Source organism: Dendrobates tinctorius, unplaced genomic scaffold (assembly GCF_039654945.1).
Source record: "Dendrobates tinctorius isolate UK_male_01 unplaced genomic scaffold, ASM3965494v1 ptg000272l, whole genome shotgun sequence".
Classification (NCBI taxonomy): domain Eukaryota; kingdom Metazoa; phylum Chordata; class Amphibia; order Anura; family Dendrobatidae; genus Dendrobates; species Dendrobates tinctorius.
This window is the reverse complement of record NW_027361939.1, coordinates 11,184,941-11,207,476: the sequence shown is the minus strand read 5'-3', so window position 1 is coordinate 11,207,476 and position 22,536 is coordinate 11,184,941. Positions and strand designations below refer to the sequence as shown.

The window sequence follows — 22,536 nt, the reverse complement described above, 5'->3', positions numbered from 1 at the left end:
TGGGTTGATGGTAGTACATTTCTGGAAGGTGATGTTGGAGGGCAGAAGTAGAGAGCACTGAAGTCTGAGATGTCTTTGGCTCGTTAGATGCTTAGGAGATGTTTGTTGGAGGACAGCAGAGAGATCATGTCCAGCTTGAATGACCAAGTCATGACCAAGTGCTATGTCAGCAGACTTATCCAGAAGAACATGGGCTGCATGCACAGCCTTGAGGCAGGAAGGAGCAGTTCTGGCAACAGGGTCTAGCCTGGCTGAGTAGTAGGCCAGAGGACGGAAACGATCAGCATGTTTCTGTGCCAGCACACCAGAGGCATGTCCTTCAGATTCTGAAACAAAGAGATGAAACGGCTGAGTGTAGTCAGGGAGACCCAGAGCAGGGGCGCTGACAACAGCTTCCTTGAGAGCCAGGAAACAGTCCTTTTGCTGAGCATAGATATACGGATTTTCAGCATGATCCCAGTCTGGTCCTCCAGTCTTGAGGCAATCATACAAAGGTTGCATGAGTCTTGAAGCATCCGGAATCCACTGTCTGCAGTAGGTAATGAGTCCTAAGAAAGACTGCATAGCAGAGTGTGTCTTTGGATAAGGGATATCCTCGATTGCATGTTTTCTGTCCTCGGTGAGGTGTCTCGAGCCTTGAGAGATGCAGTGTCCGAGGAAGACGACTTTCTCTTTGCACCACTGGACCTTGGCCTTTGAGACTTTGCAGTTGGCAGAATGAAGAAAAAGGAGCAAGGACTCAGAAGCAGCAAACAGATTCTCTTCAGTTCCACAGAGGAGTAGGTCATCAACATACTGGAGAAGCGTGACATGAAGATTCTGTAACACCTACGGATCCAGGGTCATCTTCATAGCATGAGTGAACTAGTTAGGGGAGTTCTGGGCACCCTGTGGTGTCCTGGTCCAGGTCAGCTGAGATCCTTGAAACGTGAAGGCAAATAAAAACTGTGAGTCTTCATGAAGCGGGACACTGAAGAAAGCATTAGCCAGGTCAATAACGGTGAAGAGTGTTGCTGAAGTAGGCACTTGAGAAAGCAAGGTGTTTGGGTTGGGTACCACAGGAGTTTCCAAGATGGTGGCTGAATTGACTGCTCTGAGGTCCTGTACAAGTCTGTACTTCGGAGGGTCTCCAGGAGCTGTCTTCTTCTTCACTGGAAACAGGGGTGTGTTACAGGGTGAAACACATCTGATTAGCACTCCAGAATGTAAGAGGGAGGTAATCTGAACTCCAAGGCTCCGCTCTTGGGCAGCCTTAAGCGGAGACTGAGGTAGTCTGGGGTATGGGTGCCCAGGTTTGAGGTGGACTTTTACTGGAGGCACTTTGAGCAGACCCACATCCTCAGGTCCAGTTGACCACAGAGTGGTAGGTAGATTGGGCAAATCCGGGGAAGGTGTCGTTTGCAGAGTCATCATCATCAGAGGGAAAGCCTTAAGGACACAACGATCTTCAGTGCCTTGTTGTGAGGCAGGATCTTGTAATTGCAATTCCATCCCTTGATCACCGAAGATGATGGTAGCGTGAAGCCTTTGAAGGAGGTCAGCTCCTAGAAGGTTGACGGGGCAGGTTTCAGACACCCCAAATTTGGCAAAGACACCAGAGAATGGGCCAGCTGGGACGGGAACAGTGAGTGGTGATGAGGTTTGTTGACCTTCAACTCCAATACATGTGAGGAAATCTGAAGACAGGGAGATTGTAGGAGGCAGCTGAGATGACGAGATAACAGAGGTGGCCGCCCCAGTGTCCAATAAGAACTTGAGAGGTTGATTGTCCACTTCCAGGGTCACTGTACCACAAGACGAGGAAGTACAGGTGGCGGGAAAAGTGGGCACCGGTTGGCCTGAACTTCATGAGTGTGGAGGAGGAAGAGGTCTCTGAGGGTGCCCCCTGCGAGGACAACTTCTTCTCATATGACCAGGGCTGGCACACTCCCAACACAGAGGTCTCCCTTGGTCATCACGAACTGGTCTGTCCCTGTAGTTTTGGCCCTGGGACCCTCTCGGCCTCAAGCGTGGTGATCCATACCGATCCTGAGCCTGATACACCATAACAGGTACTTCTGAGGCTTCTGCCATATACATGGCTGGTTTCTTCTTGCCTTTGTCCTTCTGTGCTTCCTTCTCTGCTTCCTTTTCTGCTTCTTTTTCTTCCCTTTGAAGCATTTTCTGATAACTCTTCACAACAGTGAGGGCCTGTTTTAGGGGACCATCAGGTAATTCGGGACGAAGCTTCATGACCTTATCCTTCAGTGGATCTTCCAGACCATCAATAAAAGCACGGACCAACAAGGCTGCCTGCGTCTTCACATGAGTTGAATAACCCAAGTCTTCAAACTGCATAGTTAGTCTGGCAGCGTATTTCTCCACAGCTTCACCAGATTCTTGTTGTATATCCTGTATTGATCCTGCTTCGTCACAGAGACGATCCTGGGCCCACTTTGTGAGTTGAGCGATAAACTCCTTTCCAGACTTGAACTTGTTGAGCGGTCCTGCTTTAGTGGGGTCCAATTCCTTCATGATGGTGGGGAGAAAATATTCGGAGGCTTTGATTGAGGTGATGCCTGATAGATCAGACCATGTAGCCCCGTAGATGCTCCTAGTCTGTTCCAGTTTCCTTACATACTGCATGGGAAATTTGTCCGGGTCAGGTAACTTGTTAACAATAGCATCAATTTGTACCGGAGTGAAGGGTTTGTATTTCAGCTTCAGCCCTTCTTCTTCTTCGTCATGTGTCACTGCCTCATCCTTCGGGGCAGTTGGGGGTGCTGTGGGTATTACCTCATCCAGGGGCTTTATACCTGTGTGCATCAGTGGTATCATGTATTCAGCTACCAAGGGCATGATGCCCTCTAATCCGGATTCATGGTAACAGACGATCCTAACTTCTTGTAAATCGAGATCTGGGGTTGATTGGAGACAATTCTTGATGACTTCAACGTGTTCCTTCATACAGGGGCCCAGTGGGTATCCAAAGAGTCCTGAAGATATCAATGGTATAGCCAAAGTTCTACGAGGAAGTGTATCTCTCCCTAGCCGTCCTGCAAAGATAAGCACTGTCTGTAAGGCGGTCTGCAATATTGTACGGCAATGCTCGGGTGTCCTGTAATCATATATAGGGCCTGCAGTGTGTAACACTATATCACAGGGCAAATTCCCTCCCTGGGTGGACATAGCGTCTCCTGGATGCAAGGGGCCATAATTGGTAAGGTAGGCCTGACACTCTTGGGTTATGGCTGGGCCTCCCTTTTTAGCTATCTGTTGGGCCAAACCACCTCTATGCGACAGGGTAGAGTTAGCTGGGTTCACTATGACTCCTACCTGGTGGGTAACTATGTCCCCATACCCCACTGAGAAAAGAACCTGGGAGCCCTGAGGTGTGATGTAATAGCGTGAATGACAGGGGAACCAGATTTCAGGGTCATGGGGCAACCTAGAGGATTTGTTGAGAGGGGTAGGTAGTGGGCTCCTTCCGGGCCGGGGGGATTCGAACGGACCTAATAGCAGTGGCGGGGCAGGGGGAATTGTAGCAACCTGATTGTCAGAATCTTCTGATCCCTCATCATCTCCGATAGCTTGGCGCCTCATACGCATTACGGACCGGAAAGCCGTACTGCCGGTCAGGGCATCAAGAGTGAAGGGACCTTGACCAGGTGTATTTACAAATATCACAGTGGGTTGCACCGGGAGACTAGGCCCAGAGGCCGGAACAGAAACAGGAACATTAGAGGTGGGAACAGCATCGGTCGGTGCCGGAGGTTTCTCAGGAAGTGGTGGTCCCTGATAGTACTCGCCGGAAAGTGTTACCAGCGGACATAGTGGCTGGGGAGGAATTCCGGGTGCACCAAGATGGCTGCCGGTGGAGGCGTGGCATGCCCCACTTCCGTCCATGGTCTGGGCGGAACCCCAAGGACGGCCCGCCCCACACACACGGCAGGTTTCCACCCAGGTTGGATTCTGCACGCCACAAACAGGACACACCCACGCTTCTGGAGAGCTCGTCTTGTCGCCATTATAGGGCGGTGGTTGGGACTGCATTTTCATCATCAGTGGCACGGCGGCCATTTTACAATCTATAAGATCACAGTTCAAAGGCATTTTATAACCAAACACAGGTTCCGCATTGTCTGATCCTCCTTCCCCATCAATCTCTTTCCATCCTTCATTCTTCAAGCCTCGCGCAACTCGCAGATGAGCTTGTGCTTGTTCTAACAATCCTTTATCTTTCAACATGCCTCGTTTGTTCTCTATGAGATTATGCCACATAGCCGGCTGTAATCTCCCTGACGAGGGCAATCCTACATGCTTATACAATCTCTCAACAATCTTGACTGCCTTCTTGCCTTCCCGTGATGCTACTATTGCCTTGACCTCCACAGCATCCTCATCTAACTTGTGGGGCACAGACTTCTTCTGCTTTAAGATACGCAGCATGACTCTTACAGAATACTATGGTTCTCTGCAGAAAAACCACTGGTAGCGATATCAACACTGATGTTCCACAGTACGGAGCCTCACGTTCGACGTACTAGGAAAAGAGCCTCGCGCTCAATATTTCCTTTCCCTAACCTTGAACAGCAGTGATTAACAGATTATCCTGCCACGATATTCCAACAGTCGGGAGGCGGTCTCCTAGTGAGAGCCCTCCACAGAAATACAGGTGGTCCCTTCTCGGGACGTCTTAATTACCTAGTTGGTACAATATCACAGAGGCTGCGTCTCCTATCCCTTCCTCTAAGTTGCCCCACAATCTGCAACTAGCTCAATTTATCACTCCACTTCACTACTAGACAATAGTCACGGGTAGGGTGGTTAAATGGAGTACAATGACCGGTGGAGGAGGTGTGGTGTACACGAGGACGCGCAGAATGCGACGTCTCTCAGTTGCTGGTTCAGAGCGTGGCACAGGATCGCACTCAGTCTCACCACTCGACCGGTCACCCCTCAGACCCAAGGAGACCACAGACAAACCAATAACGGCTGAGACACTAGCAAGTGTGACACATACAGTGTATATGATCTCACTTACCGTGTTTTGGAGGGTGATCAGTCCTCGAGGTCAGCCACTACAGGTATCATCCATAGACATCCAGGCATGGGTCCAGAGGAGCCTCGGATCACTGTCCACGCCCCCCGTTGGGCTCCAAATTGTCGGGGTCGTAAACGACAATAAATCCTCATTCACCAGTCATTCCAAATCATTGTGCGAGCGCAAAACATCTGGTACCAATTAAGAATGACTCAGACACGCAGCTGATTCAGTCTTAGCTAATGTCCCGCATCCACACCTGTCAGGAGCAGTACAACAACTGGCTTTATTTACAAATACACAATACTATATTGAGTGTTAGGGGAAGGCGTGCATTAGGCGGGGTTTATGCAGTATACATCTAGTGTCCAGTCTCTCTCTGATTCGTCAAAAAGTCTCCCGATGGTTACTTCTTCTTCACATTCCTGAGTTATCTTTTTTAGGAGAAATGAAACTTAACTCTTTAGACACTGAATTTAAGTGAAAGTGAACACTGGCAGCCATCTTTAATACAGTTACATTTGCATTAGCAAGCAATTAGGAAAAACTTATTGTTTCACAGTATAAAAGTATAAAAGTTATATAAGAAAATATATTTTCACCTTGACAATAGCATGGCAAATGTTGCAAATGGTACATCCAAACATAGCAGTAATTCGAGTTCCTGTAACATTTTTTGTTTCTGATTTTATACTGACAGAATTAGCAAAATGAAGAAGAAAACTGAAAGTCTGACGCAAAGTATGGTGGATCGATGCATTCAGGTAAATTAGACCAAATATTTTTCCAAGCTTAAAATATCTATTTCTCAGTCTTTTCTTTACTTGTGGTAAGGTATTGTACCTGTGACCATAATTAAAGTTTCATTACATAATTCAGGAAAGCTACGGTGTAAGTTATGACCACATGATATGTGTGTCATATATGATAACATAATTGCACCAAAGACCTAGAAAAAGAGGATTTTTGTGCTTGCCGTAAAATCCTTTTCTTGCAGCCTTCATTGTGAAGGAGACCATGGGTGCACGCTGTTGCTGCCAGGAGGATGCCACTAAGAGTTACAACCTTTAAAAAAAAAAGTTTCCTACCTATCTGACTACTCTCATATGCTGGCAATTAATCTATTCAGTTAGGGTATATGTCCAAAATCCCCTGCAAAACAGGGTCAGGACACATGGGCCAGTAGACTGCAATGGTGACCGCTGAGCGAACGTGAGCTCTGCCGTGCCCTTATTTCTGGAGTGAATGCCTACAGGAGGTAGACACTCAGACATAGTAGACTTCGAGGTCATTGCCTGATGGCTGACTGTCCAGGAAGCCTTGCTGCCTGAGGGGAATGAACCTTGACCCCTGGCCTGGGCGCTTTGTTCTTGGTGTTATAAGCTTCCAAAATGGCAGTAGGAATCTTCTGGAATGAGAAACGGGACGTTTGAATGTCTGAAGGAAATGGTCACCGACAAGTAGTGATGCACAGCTCTGACCACATCAAAATAGTGTAAGGATTTCTCCACTGGATTAGAAGGAGAACAGATCTCTTCATTAAGGTTGAAAGAAGAAATCACCTTGGAAAGGCGCAAAGGCACAGGACCTTGTCCATGTGAAAGACAAGAAGAGGGGAGCAGTTCTGATACTCGCCTAATGGAAGTGATAGCAAATGGGAATGCCATCTTTCAGGAAAGCCTGAGAGGGGAAATGCTGTGAAATGGGTTTAAAGAGAGGACACAGTAATCCTCTAAGCACCAGGTTAACATCAAAGGGAGGCCAGTAAGCAGGAACAGAATAGGCCACATCCTGAAGAAAAGTTCTGATTTGAGATCTTGAAGCCAGATCTTTATTGAAAAGAATGGACATGGCCGAGACCTGGCCGTTGATGGAGCTGAGAGCTAAGCCTGACTAAACATTAGATTGCAGGATTGCGAGATGAGAAGGCAGAGAAAAAAAACATAGGGATGACTTCATGAGATGTGCACCAGCGAAAGAAGGCCTTCCAGGTACGATGGTAGATACGAGACTAGAATGGCTTCGAGGTTTGATCATGGTCTGAACAACCTGATCAGAAAAACTGAGGATATTAACCCATACCCAGTGCGGTAGTAGACATGGGTAGCTGGTAGCCTCTCCATGATAGTCCCCATAGCTTAATGGCACAGGCTGGCGGGTCGCATTCTCTTCGCAGGTCATGGGGTATACTGGTGGGAGTGACTGACTCGCGCTGCCTGTGCCCACTGTGTTGACTTGATGGGAATTTCCTCTAACAGGACACACAGGTAAAATGTACAACTAGTAGCGGCTCAGTAGAAAGGCATGCATGATTTTCTATGGGGCCAGACATTGTTATAGAAAGTGAAAAGGGGGAAAGTAGGGGTTGGAAGGGGTCAATAGGTGCCAGGATGATGGGAGCCTTGTTGAGGGCCATTGTGTCTGTTTCCGGGGCAGATGGCCTACTAGTCCTGAAGTCCTGGTCTATGGAGCTCTAGAGGAGTGATCTAGGAGACAGCAGTATTGAAATCCTTATGGGACTCCTCAAGAGACTATCGCTGTGGCTATGGGACTCTGCAAAGTGGCCAAATGGCTGTGCCCAAGAAGGATAAGGGGACAGGGACACTACAAAGCGGGAGAATAGCCTGTGTGAGCATCTGATTGTCCAATGAGGAAGGTGCCATGGCCTGCCTTACTCAAGCTGAGCACTAACTTTGCGCACCAATTCCACCTGAGGCACTAAAAAGCTGCAGAGGGATTGGAGGGACTTTGGAGCTATGAGGGAATCCCAGAAGGAAGAAAGAGATCTACAGAAGAAGAAAGGCCAGAAAACAGGACAAGCACCGCGGTGATGGGTTGGGAGAACAACACAACTCTCAGGATACGAGGAGAAGGTCCACTTGCCTGAAGTTGATGATCTTTGGCTTTGTCTTCACTCCATGCACAAGCCAGGCTCTGGGTGAGTGAGGCGGTCACGAGAAAAAGGGCAAGGACCGTCCACACCAGTACCTTAATAGACTGCTTTAGGAGAAGAAATAAAGGTCCTGCCATCAAGACAATAGAGCATACAGATTCACCTCTGGCAGAAAATGTCTTTGTTTTTTTGTGTCTGGAAAAATAGAGCAGCCTATTCTCCTCTGTTACCGTGTCTGAGTGGATAAGAGAAAATAAAGAATAAAAAAAATCATCATTGGCAAAAGCCAGTGTGAGCTTCTTAAGTGACACTACGGTAAACTTAATAGCTTATAAGGGCCAGCTTTTTTTTCTTAAACGGAAGGGCATCTTCAGAATGCAATTAACCTGCAGATTAAGTCCTTATCTGCAGGTTTAGTGTTTTTTTACATGTCAGGTTCCATTTAAGGTTGTAATTCTTAGTGGCAGCAGCAGCCCCGTGGTCTCAAGTGTCTCACATTGAAGCACCCAAGAAAGGAGAATTCTGGTGACAGATCTGATCTCCTTGGTAGCCCTCTATATGACTTCTCTACATGTTACGATGTTATGATCAATTTCTGATGTGCCAGTTTGTACCAGGGTATCCAAAAGTCATATGTTAAGTAATTATATATCAATTTATTTTGGAAAACCTATAACAATCATTGATAACTTTTCGATCTAGGATGAGATTGCTGACTTTTTAGCTGGGGTCTTAACACGAGCAGATGGCCATTCTGGCTCTGATCCACGTGACCTTGATGCAGAGAAGAAAAAGAAGCCAAGAGAGTTCCTGAGGAGAGACTTATCACTTGATTTATCAGAAAGGAACAGCAGGCCAGCTTCCCCAGCAGCAAGGTATCCTGCTTCCCCTTCTGGCTCTGAGGTAGGATTTGTATATATAATAAGGGGGTCATCAAGCATTTTAAAATTGTTAGCATGTCCTTGGAATGAGTCTCCATTGTTAGGTAGGTGGGGGGTCTGACTATTGGCAACCCATTGATTTAACTGGTTAACCAGTTCAGGTCATTTTCCCCCATTCCTGACCAGGCATATTTTCGAGTTTTAGGATACATACATTCTCAACTGCTCTAAAAAAAAAAAAAAAAAAATTGCGTTCACAGTTAAATAATTTTTGCCTTTTTTCGCAATACATGGGGCTTAATTTTTATGTAATTTTTTTTTTCTGCTGATATCGGGAAAATGTAAAGGAAATTAAGAAATCCGTATCTATTTTCTACATTTTTTAACGACTGCAAAGGATGGCTGAAAAAAACACACGCGTGTGTATGTGTATATATATGTGTGTGTATATATAGATATATATTATATATATATATATATATATATATATATATATATATATAATGTATATATGTGTGTGTATAAGCCAAGATTTTCAGCCCATTTTTTTTTTAGGCTGAAAGTGCCCCTCTCGGCTTATACTCGAGTGATTGTCGCGGGGGAGGGGGGGCGCAGCTGTCAGATCATACTCACCCCCTCCTGCCGCGGTCTCTGCAGTCCCTGCTTCTCCGATGGTCTCCGGCACCGCAGCTCTTCCTGTGTTCAGCGGTCACATGATACCGCTCATTAAAGTAATGAATATGCTCATTTTCATTACTTTAATGAGCGGTACCATGTGACTGCTGAAAACTGGAAGGAGCTGCTGGCGCCGGAGACCATTGGAGAAGCAGGGACTGCAGAGACTGCTCCAGGAGGGGGTGAAGAGGACGGAGGGAGCCATGCGATATTCACCTGTCCCCATTCCACCACTGCTCTGTCTTCCGCATTCTCTGGCTGTGACGTTCAGACCAGAGGGCGCGATAACGTAGTTAATGCATGCCCTCTGCCTGAACAGTCACTGCAGAATCCTGGAAGACAGAGCGTCGGCGGCGGTGGAACGGGGACAGGTGAATATCGCAGGTGCCGGGGCCTGAGCCAGCGGCGACACCGGCACCTGGCCCCCATAGCATGCCATTGTCCCCGCCTGCTCATGACACCGGCACCTGGCCCCCAGCGATGAGAGGTGAGTATCTTCTTTTTTTTTTTTTTTTTTTTTTTTTTTTTTAATCGCAGCAGCATATGGGGCATATTATTCTATGGAGCATCTTATGGGGAAAACTTTTATGCAGCATTATATGGGGCATCTTATGGGGCCATCAACCTTTATGCAGCATTATATGGGGCATCTTTTGGGCCCATCAACCTTTTATGGGGCATATATATCTATGATGCATCTTATGGGGCCATCAACCTTTATGCAGCATTATATGGGACATCTTATGGGGCCATCTACCTTTATGCAGCATTATATTGGGCAAATATATCTGGAGCATTATATGGGACCTCTTTTTTGTATGGAGCATTTTATGGGGCCCATCATGAACTTTATGGAGCATTACATGGGGCGTATTTTGTATGGAGCATCTTATGGGGCCCTTCATGAACTCTATGGAGCATTATATGGGGCTCCTGATTCAATATGGATGTTAAAAAACATTTAACCTACCGATGTCTCAATTAATTTTACTTTTATTCGTATCTATTTTTATTTTTGAAATTTACCAGTAGCTGCTGCATTTCCCATGATAGGCCTATACTCGAGTCAATAAGTTTTCCCAGGTTTTTGTGGGAAAATTACGGGCCTCGTGTCGGCTCATACCTGAGTACGTAAGATTACATAGATAGCTATAGAAACAAATTGAAAAAGCAGCACAGAAAAAGCAAAAAGATTCGGGTGCAAGCCTTCCCGGCATATACCAAACCTCCAAATAGTCCTTCACAGATGAAAGCAGCACACCATATAAGTTTCAATAAAGTGTTATTTAGTAGCCCATCAGGCTATGTGCCCATGCAGCAACGTTTCGGTCCAGTAGGTGCAGACCTTTCTCAAGAAAGGTCTGCACCTACTGGACCGAAACGTTGCTGTATGGGCACATAGCCTGATGGGCTATTAAATAACACTTTATTGAAACTTACAGTTGTGGCCAAAAGTATTAACACCCCTGCAATTCTGTCAGATAATACTCAGTTTCTTCCTGAAAATGATTGCAATCACAAATTCTTTGGTATTATCTTCATTTAATTTGTCTTAAATGAAAAAACACAAAAGAGAATGAAGCAAAAAGTAAAACATTGATCATTTCACACAAAACTCCAAAAATGAGCCAGACAAAAGTATTGGCACCCTCAGCCTAATACTTGGTTGCACAACCTATAGCCAAAATAACTGCGACCAACCGCTTCCGGTAACCATCAATGAGTTTCTTACAATGCTCTGCTGGAATTTTAGACCATTCTTCTTTGGCAAACTGCTCCAGGTCCCTGATATTTGAAGGGTGCCTTCTCCAAACTGCCATTTTTAGATCTCTCCACAGGTATTCTATGGGATTCAGGTCTGGACTCATTGCTGGCCACCTTAGAAGTCTCCAGTGCTTTCTCTCAAACCATTTTCTAGTGCTTTTTGAGGTGTGTTTTGGGTCATTGTCCTGCTGGAAGACCCATGACCTCTGAGGGAGACCCAGCTTTCTCACACTGGGCCCTACATTATGCTGTAAAATTTGTTGGTAGTCTTCAGACTTCATTATCCATGCACACGGTCAAGCAGTCCAGTGCCAGAGGCAGCAAAGCAACCCCAAAACAACAGGGAACCTCCACCATGTTTGACTGTAGGGACCGTGCTCTTTTCTTTGAATGCCTCTTTTTTTCTCCTGTAAACCCTATGTTGATTCCTTTGCCCAAAAAGCTCTACTTTTGTCTCATCTGACCAGAGAACATTCTTGCAAAATGTTTTAGGCTTTTTCAGGTAAGTTTTGGCAAACTCCAGCCTGGCTTTTTTATGTCTCGGGATATGAAGTGGGGTCTTCCTGGGTCTCCTACCATACAGTCCCTTTTCATTCAGACGCCGACGGATAGTACGGGTTGACACTGTTGTACCCTCGGACTGCAGGGCAGCTTGAACTTGTTTGGATGTTAGTCGAGGTTCTTTATCCAACATCCGCACAATCTTGCGTTGAAATCTCTTGTCAATTTTTCTTTTCCGTCCACATCTAGGGAGGTTATCCACAGTGCCATGGGCTTTAAACTTCTTGATGACACTGCGCACGATAGACACAGGAACATTCAGGTCTTTGGAGATGGACTTGTAGCCTTGAGATTGCTCATGCTTCCTCACAATTTGGTTTCTCAAGTCCTCAGACAGTTCTTTGGTCTTCTTTCTTTTCTCCATGCTCAATGTGGTACACACAAGGACACAGGACAGAGGTTGAGTCAACTTTAATCCATGTCAACTGGCTGCAAGTGTGATTTAGTTATTGCCAACACCTGTTAGGTGCCACAGGTAAGTTACAGGTGCTGTTAATTACACAAATTAGAGAAGCATAACATGATTTTTCGAACAGTGCCAATACTTTTGTCCACCCTCTTTTTTATGTTTGGTGTGGAATTATATCCAATTTGGCTTTAGGACAATTCTTTTTGTGTTTTTTCATTTAAGACAAATTAAATGAAGATAATAATAACAGAATTTGTGTTTGCAATCATTTTCAGGAAGAAACAGAGTATTATCTGACAGAATTGCAGGGGTGTCAATACTTTTGGCCACAACTGTATATGGTGTTCTGCTTTCATCTGTGAAGGACTATATATATTATATGAACCCGTTCTATGCCCGTGTGGCGAGCATTTTTATTAGTATATGGTCTCCCATCTTGGTATGTGCTGGCCCCCTCCTATCCTGGTATGCATGGCAACCCTCATCCCTATCCTGGTATGCATGGTACCCCTCATCCCTATCGTAGGATGTATGGTACCCCTCATCCCTATCCTGCTATGCATGGACCCCTCATCCCTATAATGGTATGCATGGCCCCCTCATCCCTATCCTGGTATGCATGGTACCCGTCATCCCCCAATCCTGGTATGCATGGCCCCCTCACCCCCCATTCCTGGTATGCATGGCCCCCTCACCCCCCAATCCTGGTTTGCATGGTCCTCTCACCCCCCAATCCTGGTATGCATGGTCCTCTCACCCCCCCCATTGCATGGTCCCCTCACCCCCAATCCTGATATGCATGGTCCTCTCACCCTCCCTATCCTGGTATTCATGGTCCTCTCACCCCTCCTATCCTGGTATGCATGGTCCTCTCACCCCCCAGTCCTGATATGCATGGTCCCCTCACCCCCCTATCCTGGTATTGCATGGTCCTCTCACCCCCCCATCCTGGTATGCATGGTCCGCTCACCCCCCCATCCTGGTATGCATGGTCCTCTCACCCCCCATCCTGGTGTGCATGGTCCTCTCAACCCCCATCCTGGTATGCATGCTACCCCTCTCCCCCCCCCCCCCCATCCTGGTATGCATGGTCCCCTCACCCCCCTATCCTGATATGCATGGTCCCCTCACCTCCTATCCTGATATGCATGGTCCCCTCACCTCCTATCCGGATATGCATGGTCCCCTCACCTCCTATCCTGATATGCATGTTCCTCTCACCCCCCTATCCTGGTATGCATGCTACCCCTCACCCCCCTACCCTAGTATGCATGGTCCCCTCACCCCCCTATCCTGGTATGCATGGTCCTCTCACCCCCCCCCTGTCCTGGTATGCATGGTCCCCTCACCCCCCAATCCTGATATGCATGGTCCCCTCACCCCCTATCCTGGTATGCATGCTACCTCTCAGCTCCCTATACTGATATGTATGGTCCCCCTCACCCCTATTAAACTGCGCACATACAAAAAAAAAACATTTATACTCACCTTTCTTCCCTGTGCTCCGGCACTGTCCCATTCTGCTGGAGGCCAGGGGAGGAGCGCGGCGCCGGAGTACGCGCATGCCCATACCGCGCTGTCCGGCGCCATATTGCTGAAGAGACACTGCAAATGTGTCTTCAGTAAAATGGCGCCGGATAGCACTATGCGCTTGCACGATTCTCACGCCGCACTCCTTCCCCAGTCTCTGGCGAGAAGAGAAGCGCCGCGGCAACCCTCCTCCCGATCAGGTAAGTATGGCGCCCGAGATCACAGTATGCATTCAGTGTCTACGCGTACCGCGATCTCCAGCTCCATACACACTCCTCTTACCTATAACCTCTGGATGCCTTCTTCTGTCTGGAGCCAGACTGCACTATTTATCAACAGTGTTGGAGCTTTAAACAGAGATTTGGACTGGCAGTATGGGTGTTTGTTGCTTTTTCATTTATTTTACACATTGTGCCTCCCATAACGTCTTGCCTTATGGGGGACATTTGAACATATTGCTACATTATTTTTATTGGTGATTTGCCATGTAACTGGGACTATTTTAGGAGATAATTTGCTGCTCGCTGGGGGGGCTCAGCACTGGACCCCCAGCAATCCCAAGATCAGGGCTTTGGAACTCTGAGGACTTTGCTCTGCAACCTTGTCCATAATGGAGCGGAGGTGTGCATGCTTGGCCTCTACTCCATTCTTTAGTTATGGGAAGATGGAGTAAAGAGGTCAGGCCATTACCGCAGCACCATGGAAAATGAATGAACGGAGGCCGTTGTTCCCTTGTTAATGAGTCATCTCTCATGTTCTTTAATCTTCTGTGTGATGAACACAAATGAGTTTACATTTTCTAAAAACTGACTTTCCTCTTTTATTAAGGATCTATCCAGCATGTCGAGCAGTCCTGCCTCCAGCCCTAAAACTAAATTTACTGCAATCTCCTCATCTCATAAACCAGGACAGACAGCAGTGCCTTTAAAGACTCCGCAAAGATCAGGAGCCTCTGTAAACAGTAAACAAGCTCAAGGTGAGGTTTACCATTATGCCAAAGATGGCAGGATGGATGAGTTGTGAATACAGCAATGTGTAGATGTGTTCACTATGGTCTTTTTCTGCAATTTCAAAATATAGGGATTTTTGTGTACTCACCGTAAAATCCTTTTCTCCGAACCATTCATTGACTGTCGCTGTGTCCCCCAATGAGGCGTAGGAGAAAAATTGATTACCTTTGAGACAATTACACAAAATTGCCTTGAAGTGTGTTCTTCTACCAGGTTGATCACCAGTATACATAATATCTGGTGAAACTGAGATGTCACAGGAATCTCATCTGGATAAGGGGGTAGTCTTTTGGCGAGATTTCAATGTATATGGCTTTTCTGAAGCACATTTTTCTAAATTTCATTTCATGTTATCTTTGTAATCTGGGGGTTTCTAAACGTTCTCTGTAAGTTTGCTTAGGATGACCCAGATAGTTGGAATAATGCCTTTTCTGTGTGTTATCCTTTTGCATTCCAGCACAGTTTGCGGCTTTCCTTAAACAAAATATGCTAGTGAGAAAGTCTCTCCCGACAGGCTCTCCCTCGTGTGTTTTTGGTGAGTATTTTTACAGACCTGTCATTCTATGCCTGTGTTTTCAGGAAAGTGTCAGACACTTGCAATATGTCTCCCTTATATGGAAAAATTGTCACAGATCTATGGGGTGTATTCTACACTGTAAATCCATAGGAATATACAGTACCATACCTGTATATAGTAGAAACAAATCTGCAAAAATTATTTTTAAGATCTCCAGCTTTCTCGTTGTTCTCTGGAAATGTTGTGACTTGTGCCACTGATTTTACACTTTCAATGTACAGGGCAATTCCTGCTAAACAGACCCCACTTGAGTTGCTCCAATTGATTCCCGTACCTATCTCTTTAGAATATTTGTCTTTTGATCACAGACCGCTCAGCTTATTTATGGGATTGTAGATCAGCCTGTTTCACTGTAATGAAGCAGCCGTACCAGACACAGACCTGGGCGCTGATGTTCTGGAAGAAAGCAGCCAAGTTTTTCTAATCCTGTACAACGCTGTCAGTTTTTTTCTATCTGAGGCAGAAAATTTGGCCATCGGAAAATAACCACAAATTATCATTACAACAATGCAGAGCTCAGCATTGTATCATTCCACAGCGTTCTGCAAAGCAAGCTATCTGATCACTTACTAGATCGCTTCACTGAAAGAGCATTGGGCAAAAACATCATGTGGGTTTTGAGGGTTTTGCTCTGTGGTAAAATGATCAATACGTATGAGCGCTGTGAGCGGAAAGGTTTTTTTTATTTTTTTTTTTTATAACTTTTACATTCTATGAAGTGTATGACTTAAAAATGTAAGTGGATAATCATTTTCCCTATTTCAGTTCCTGTCACTTCAGAATCCACAGAAGAAAAGGATGATGTCAGAGGGCAGCTGAAGAGACCTCCGAGCCCTGGAAGTGCCACCGGCGTGAAGCCCTCCAAGCGTGCCAAAATCAAAGTGACCATTGTCTCCCATGGAGATACCACAGGAGGAGGGAACACCAGTTCACAGGAAGGTCTGTAATTTTGGCAAATTCCATGCCGAGTGTGAAAGTGTCCACTGCTTGTTGGCTGCAGCTACATGATCCCTATTAAAACTGTATAAAGGAAACGATCAGATCTGTTTAACAGAACTGCTTTTCCTATGAAAACACCGACAACGTAGAGAAAGTGGATGATGTTCCAGGAATCATCACAGTTTTTTCTCACCATGGCTTTACTGTTGAGATGTAATTCTACCACTCAAAAAATTTTGCAGTAATGTGAGAAAAATCTAGTGAGTAAATTTAATGCGGTCATCTGGAAAACCAACCTTTAGCTTAAAGGGAATGCATCTCAATAATCCATCATCACACTGCATCATACTACTCCCTGGGCTTCCTGGGGGGGGTACACTCTTGTTTGACGGTTTGGACTAACCACTTCATCGTGCCATAGCCCCAAAATGTGTGTTCTCTCATACTGCAAGCAGAGATAGTTCTGTTTATGCGGCATCAGGGGAGCACAGTTGCAGTAAAGCTGGTTGGATCAGGAGCAAACCATGCACATCAGCAAGCTTCAGGGCTGTCCATGTTTGTCCACCACTGCTAAATTGCAGAGGTGGCCGGTAAGTAACGAAGCGTAAACATTAAAAGAAAAATCCCTCTATTCAAAGGAATGGAGAGTAGTTAAAAAAAAAAAAAACAAATTGTGAACTTAATTGTTTTTTCACGCACTTAATAATTTGACCAATTAAAAAGAATGTTAACCCCTTTAAACTTGAGTCTTGTAAAATCCTGTCCATAGGTTGTGTTTGGTATCTCATTCACTTGAGTGGAGCTGAGTTCAATACCAGAAACAACCCAGGAACCCAGTTTCTGGATGGAAGCAGCCATGTTTTTCCAAATTTTAAACTTTTTGTTAAACATGGAAATTTCCTGATAATCCAGCACTGTTTGAGTTCTTCTATGATATTGGAGCTTCCAGTGTGTATTCTTACCGTAATCATAATCGTTGCATGGATCCATTTAAAAAATTAAGAAGAATTACAATTCAGTGTATCTATCTATGCACATGCCATAATAAGCTCTGCTTTACCAATTGAAGCCTCCTGCTGGTGCATGGCAACATTTGTGGCAACATGATGTCCCAACACAGATGTTCCCCTGAGCACATAGGAGACGTTTAATGGTAATGGGGCCTACATAGTGAAGATGAATTAGTTACAAATAGGAAATTACTTTGTGTGAAATTTTAATATAAACACGTACTTAACGCTGCAGTAGATTTATACAATTGTATGGAGTGATTTGTAGGATCTCTTGTAGGGTGAGTGATATATATCTGCTGGGTGGATGAATGGTGGACCATTCTGAAATATTGTGAAGACCAAAAAGGAGAAGCCGAACATGTGATTAACGAGGAAGATTGGGACAGTTAGTGTAAAGATAAAATACCTTTAGTAATAAAAGAGGGATTTTTGGTTCTCGCTGTAAAATCTCTTTCTTGGAGCCTTCATTGGGGGACACAGGAAACCATGGATGTATTATGCTGTCGCTAGAAGGCTGGCACTATGCAAAAAAGGAAAATAGCTTCTCCTCAGCAGTATACACCCACTGACAAGCACAAAGTACCTCAGTTGGTGTCTCATCATATGTACCAACCCAGCAACAAAGGCACATAGGCCAAGGGAGTGGGCTGTATCCCACAATGAAGGCTCCAAGAAAGAGAATGTACGGTGAGTACCAAAAATCCCTCTTTCTTTATCGCTTCATTGGGGGACACGGGAAACCATGGGACTTCCCAATGCATTCCCTAGGGTGGGAACCAGAAAAATTGGCAAAGAAAACAGACTTGGGTCGGCCGGTGCATAACCGCCGCCTGCTGCACCTTCTTTCCCAGGCCTGCATCAGACGAGGCATGGATATGAGCCCTGTAAAACCTCGTGAAGGTGAGCAAAGATGACCGAATCTGTTAAGGCCGAGGCCTGGTGGCGAACTGCCCAGGAAGCCCCCACTGCCCGAGTGGAATGAGCCTTCACCTCCGGAGAAGGCTGTTTCTCCAGAACGCATAATGCCTCCAATATTGCCGAATGAATCCAACGGGCAATAGTGGACTTAGAAACGGAGCCCTTTGCGATAACTTTCAGAGATAACAAATAAGGAGTCTGAGTGGCTAAAGGAAACAGTCCTTGAAAGGTAGACTCGGATAGCTCTTACCAGATTCAACCTATGGAGAGGGATATTGAGAAGGAAGGACAATGTCTTCATTAATGTGAAATGAAGAAACCACTTTAGGCAAGAAGGAAGGAACTGGTCTGAGAACTAACTTGTCCTGACGTAGAATCAGGAACAGGGAATGGCAGGATAAAGCAGCTAACTCAGAAACTCTCCTGATGGCCGTAATGGCCACTAAGAAAGCAACCTTCCATGACAGGAGAGAAAACGGAATGTCTTCAATGGGCTCAAAATGAGCGCGCTGGAGTGCGTCAAAGATAAGGTTAAAGCCTTATGGATCTGCCAGGTGGGAGACTTCTTGACGAAAAGTCTTTACCTGAGAACAAGAAGCCAGATTTCGTTGGAAAAAGACTTGACAGAGCGGAAACTTGCCTTTTAAGAGTGCTGAGTGATAGACCCAAGTCAAGATGGATGGAAGAGAAAAGGGCATAGGGACCAAATTGTTGCCCTAGCTCCACCGGAAGAAGGCCTTCCAGTATCTGTGGTAGTTAAGTAAGGATGCTGGTTTGGTAGTTAAGCAAGGATGCTGGTTGTCTTGCCCTAATCATGGTCTAAATGACCTTATGGGAAAAACCAGCCTCCCTCAGGACTGCGACCTCAACGGCCATGCCTTTAAACTCAGAGGCTGTTAACCTCAAAGACTGAACACTGGTGGAAGAGGGGACCTTGCGAGAGAAGATCTGGATGGTCTGGAAGCCTCCAGAGAGCATCCATGAGCATGTTTACCAGTTCCACAAACCAGGCCCGTCTCAGCCAGTACAGAGCTAACAGGATTATGGGAATCCCTTCTGCCTTGATCCTTTTTTCCTCTTCGCCACGACAGCACCCGCTGAGAGAGGGGATCCGCCCCCGGAACAGGAAACCTACAGAGAGATAAATGGGGCGGTCCCCCTCGCTCCCTCAGTTTGGTTTCCTGTTCCTGGAAGGGAACCCGCAGAAGAGGATTCCTGGTCTGGTAGCCGCCTGCGTGCAGAATATGAGCAGCAGGGGCCCCAGGACCGGAGGCAGCGTCGGGTGGAGAGGTATATCCCCCCCTCCTAGAGCTGGTGATGCAGGTGAGGCCGGAGGTAAGATTGGTGCCAAGGCTCACTGGGGAGGTCGGTGAAATACCCCCCCCCCCGGGGGGGGGCGCATTACAGGTAACAATTGACCAGCCGGGCAATTTCAGTGGTGCCCCCGCCCCCCCCCCAGCAAAGGGCTCGAGCGTTTGTGCTGTGCAGCGCTTCCGGGGGTCATACCTGTGGAGGGGAGAAGGACCCCGTGTGTTGGTGGCAGGGTGCAGATACCTGGGAGGCACAGCGGGACAGCCGCCGCATCAGTGCTCTGCTGTGAGCGAGCGCTTCCCCAGCAGAGGCAACCCGGAAGTGAAGAGAACTTCCGGGGTCAGACAGGAGGCAAAGATCGCGGGAGAACGCCCGCGCATGCGCAGAAGCGCAAAAAAAAAAAAAAAAAATGGTGGACGAAAAAAAAAAAAAAGAGAGGAAGAGGAGCAGCTATAGCAGTGGCTATAAAAAGAAGCCACAAACGCTGCGGGGGTGCGCAGTCATGTCGTCCTTAGATGACCCAGCTTCGCTTCCGTTAGGTCAGCCAGTGCTATCCCCACATGGCAGTAGACAGAGCAGTGCTACAAGGAGAAGTGGTAGCACCAGGAAAAGTGGCAGCTCCAGGAAGGAATCTAGTGGACCTTCCAGGCAAGATGAGCCCTTGGAGAAAAAACGCAAAGAAAAGAAGTCGTCCCATGCCTCGCCTCAGCCTGGGTCGCGGACCCCGCAGCCGGTAGTTTACTGACGAAACTCACGGGTGAGTGTTTTTTGGTCAGAATGTGTAATTGATGGCCTTCTCTTTCTGGTCCATACCCCCTTTAGGCTAAAAGAACGGAGAAAGCGAAACATAGAGAGTGTGCCTTATGTTCTCAGCCCCTCCCAGACGGCCACCCTAAGAGATTATGCCAATCATGTATTGAGGAGGCCTTACCGGAGGAGTCCTCACGAAAGAAGGAGGATATCCGGGCAATTATAAGAGAGGAGCTACGGGCCTTAGGCGGTTCCAGTAGTTTTGGGGGTCACTCCTCCGCAAGAGAAATATGTTCGCCAGGAGGAGGAGCCTCGCTGGCGTCAAAATCGCCATCTGAGACCGGGGAACTAGATTCCGACAAATCCCAGGAATACCTTTCCTCAGAGGACGAGGACCAAACGTGTTTCCCCACGGACAGTGTCAGTAATTTAGTGAAGTCTGTCCGAAATACCATGGGGTTGCCAGAAAGTAAGGACCCCAAGACCCCACAGGACATAATGTTTGCAGGCATTTCCCGTAGAAAGGTCCGGGCTTTCCCAGTGGTACCAGCTGTTAAAGAGCTAGTTAAAAGGGAGTGGGAAAAACAAGGTCAAAGAACCTTCCTCCCCTTAACGTCAAAGCGTAAGTACCCCTTTGACGATGAGGAGTTAATAGCCTGCTCAAGAGCCCCCAAGGTGGATGCGGCAGTGGCCTCTACCTCTCGTAGATCCTCTCTGCCGGTAGAGTATTCGGGAACCTTGGCTGATTCTTTGGATCAGAAAACTGATACATTTCTTAAAAGATCTTGGGAGGCATGTACGGCAGCCTTTAAGCCCGCAATAGCAGCCACATGTACGGCAAGATCATTGTTGGTGTGGCTGAATGACTTAGAGCAGTGGTCCCCAACCTTTTTTGCACCAGGGACCGGCTTGAACCAAGACCATTCTTCCATGGCCCGGCAGGGCGGGGATGGAGGTGTGACAGGGGCGGGGCTTTGGTCATAAGGGGGCGGGGCTATGGACGCGGTTGTAGTTTAGCAGTGCATATTTATCATTTAATTATAACATTTTTAATGTGACTCAACTCACCATAGGTTTTGAATGAGTGTGAGCACCTGGCTTGTTTCTCTGTTTCAGTGGGAGCACTGGGCTACTTCTACTGATGACCGTCACTGCTAATGATGATTGGAACCTACAAGGAAATGGAGCATTGAGCACTTAAGAACAATTGTACTGGAGTACTGTACATGCTGATTATTTTCTAATCATCAGAAAATGTATGTGTGGTCCCCCCCGTCCAGCTCTGTGTGGCTCCCCCTGTTGTATGCATGGCTCCCCTGTCCCATCCTGTATACATGGCTCTGCTCCCACTCTCCCATCCTGTATACATGGCTCCGCTCCCATCCTCCCATCCTGTATGCATGGCTCTGCTCCCACTCTTCTATCCTGTATACATGGCTCCCCTGTCCCATCCTGTATGCATGGCTCCGCTCCCACTCTCCCGGCCTCCCTTGTATATATGGCTCCACTCCCACTCTCCCTCCCTTGTATATATGGCTCTGCTCCCACTCTCCCTCCCTTGTATATATGGCTCCGCTCCCATTCTCCCTCCCTTGTATATATGGCTCCGCTCCCACTCTCCCTCCCTTGTATATATGGCTCGGCTTCCACTCTCCCTCCCTTGTATATATGGCTCCGCTCCCACTCTCCCTCCCTTATATATATGGCTCCGCTCCCACTCTCCCTCCCTTGTATATATGGCTCCGCTCCCACTCTCCCTCCCTTGTATATATGGCTCCGCTCCCACTCTCCCTCCCCTGTATATATGGCTCCGCTCCCATTCTCCCTCCCCTGTATATATGGCTCCGCTCCCACTCTCCCTCCCTTGTATATATGGCTCGGCTTCCACTCTCCCTCCCTTGTATATATGGCTCCGCTCCCACTCTCCCTCCCTTATATATATGGCTCGGCTTCCACTCTCCCTCCCTTGTATATATGGCTCCGCTCCCACTCTCCCTCCCTTGTATATATCGCTCCGCTCCCACTCTCCCTCCCTTGTATATATGGCTCGGCTTCCACTCTCCCTCCCTTGTATATATGGCTCCGCTCCCACTCTCCCTCCCTTATATATATGGCTCCGCTCCCACTCTCCCTCCCTTATATATATGGCTCCGCTCCCACTCTCCCTCCCTTGTATATATGGCTCCGCTCCCACTCTCCCTCCCTTGTATATATGGCTCCGCTCCCATTCTCCCTCCCTTATATATATGGCTCCGCTCCCATTCTCCCTCCCCTGTATATAT

General features: G+C 47.0%; 1 protein-coding gene across 2 annotated transcripts in view; it reads left to right on the top strand.

Moving 5' to 3' along the window:
* The window catches only part of KANSL3 (KAT8 regulatory NSL complex subunit 3), a 156,717-nt gene that overhangs the window by 61,477 nt on the left and 72,704 nt on the right, over positions 1 to 22,536 (top strand). For both annotated transcript variants that reach the window (XM_073559539.1, XM_073559540.1), the window contains exons 12-16: positions 5,724 to 5,787; positions 8,619 to 8,819; positions 14,565 to 14,712; positions 15,204 to 15,281; positions 16,089 to 16,262. In XM_073559539.1, coding sequence (XP_073415640.1) covers positions 5,724 to 5,787; positions 8,619 to 8,819; positions 14,565 to 14,712; positions 15,204 to 15,281; positions 16,089 to 16,262 — 665 coding nt within the window. The remainder of the gene's footprint in view (positions 1 to 5,723; positions 5,788 to 8,618; positions 8,820 to 14,564; positions 14,713 to 15,203; positions 15,282 to 16,088; positions 16,263 to 22,536) is intronic.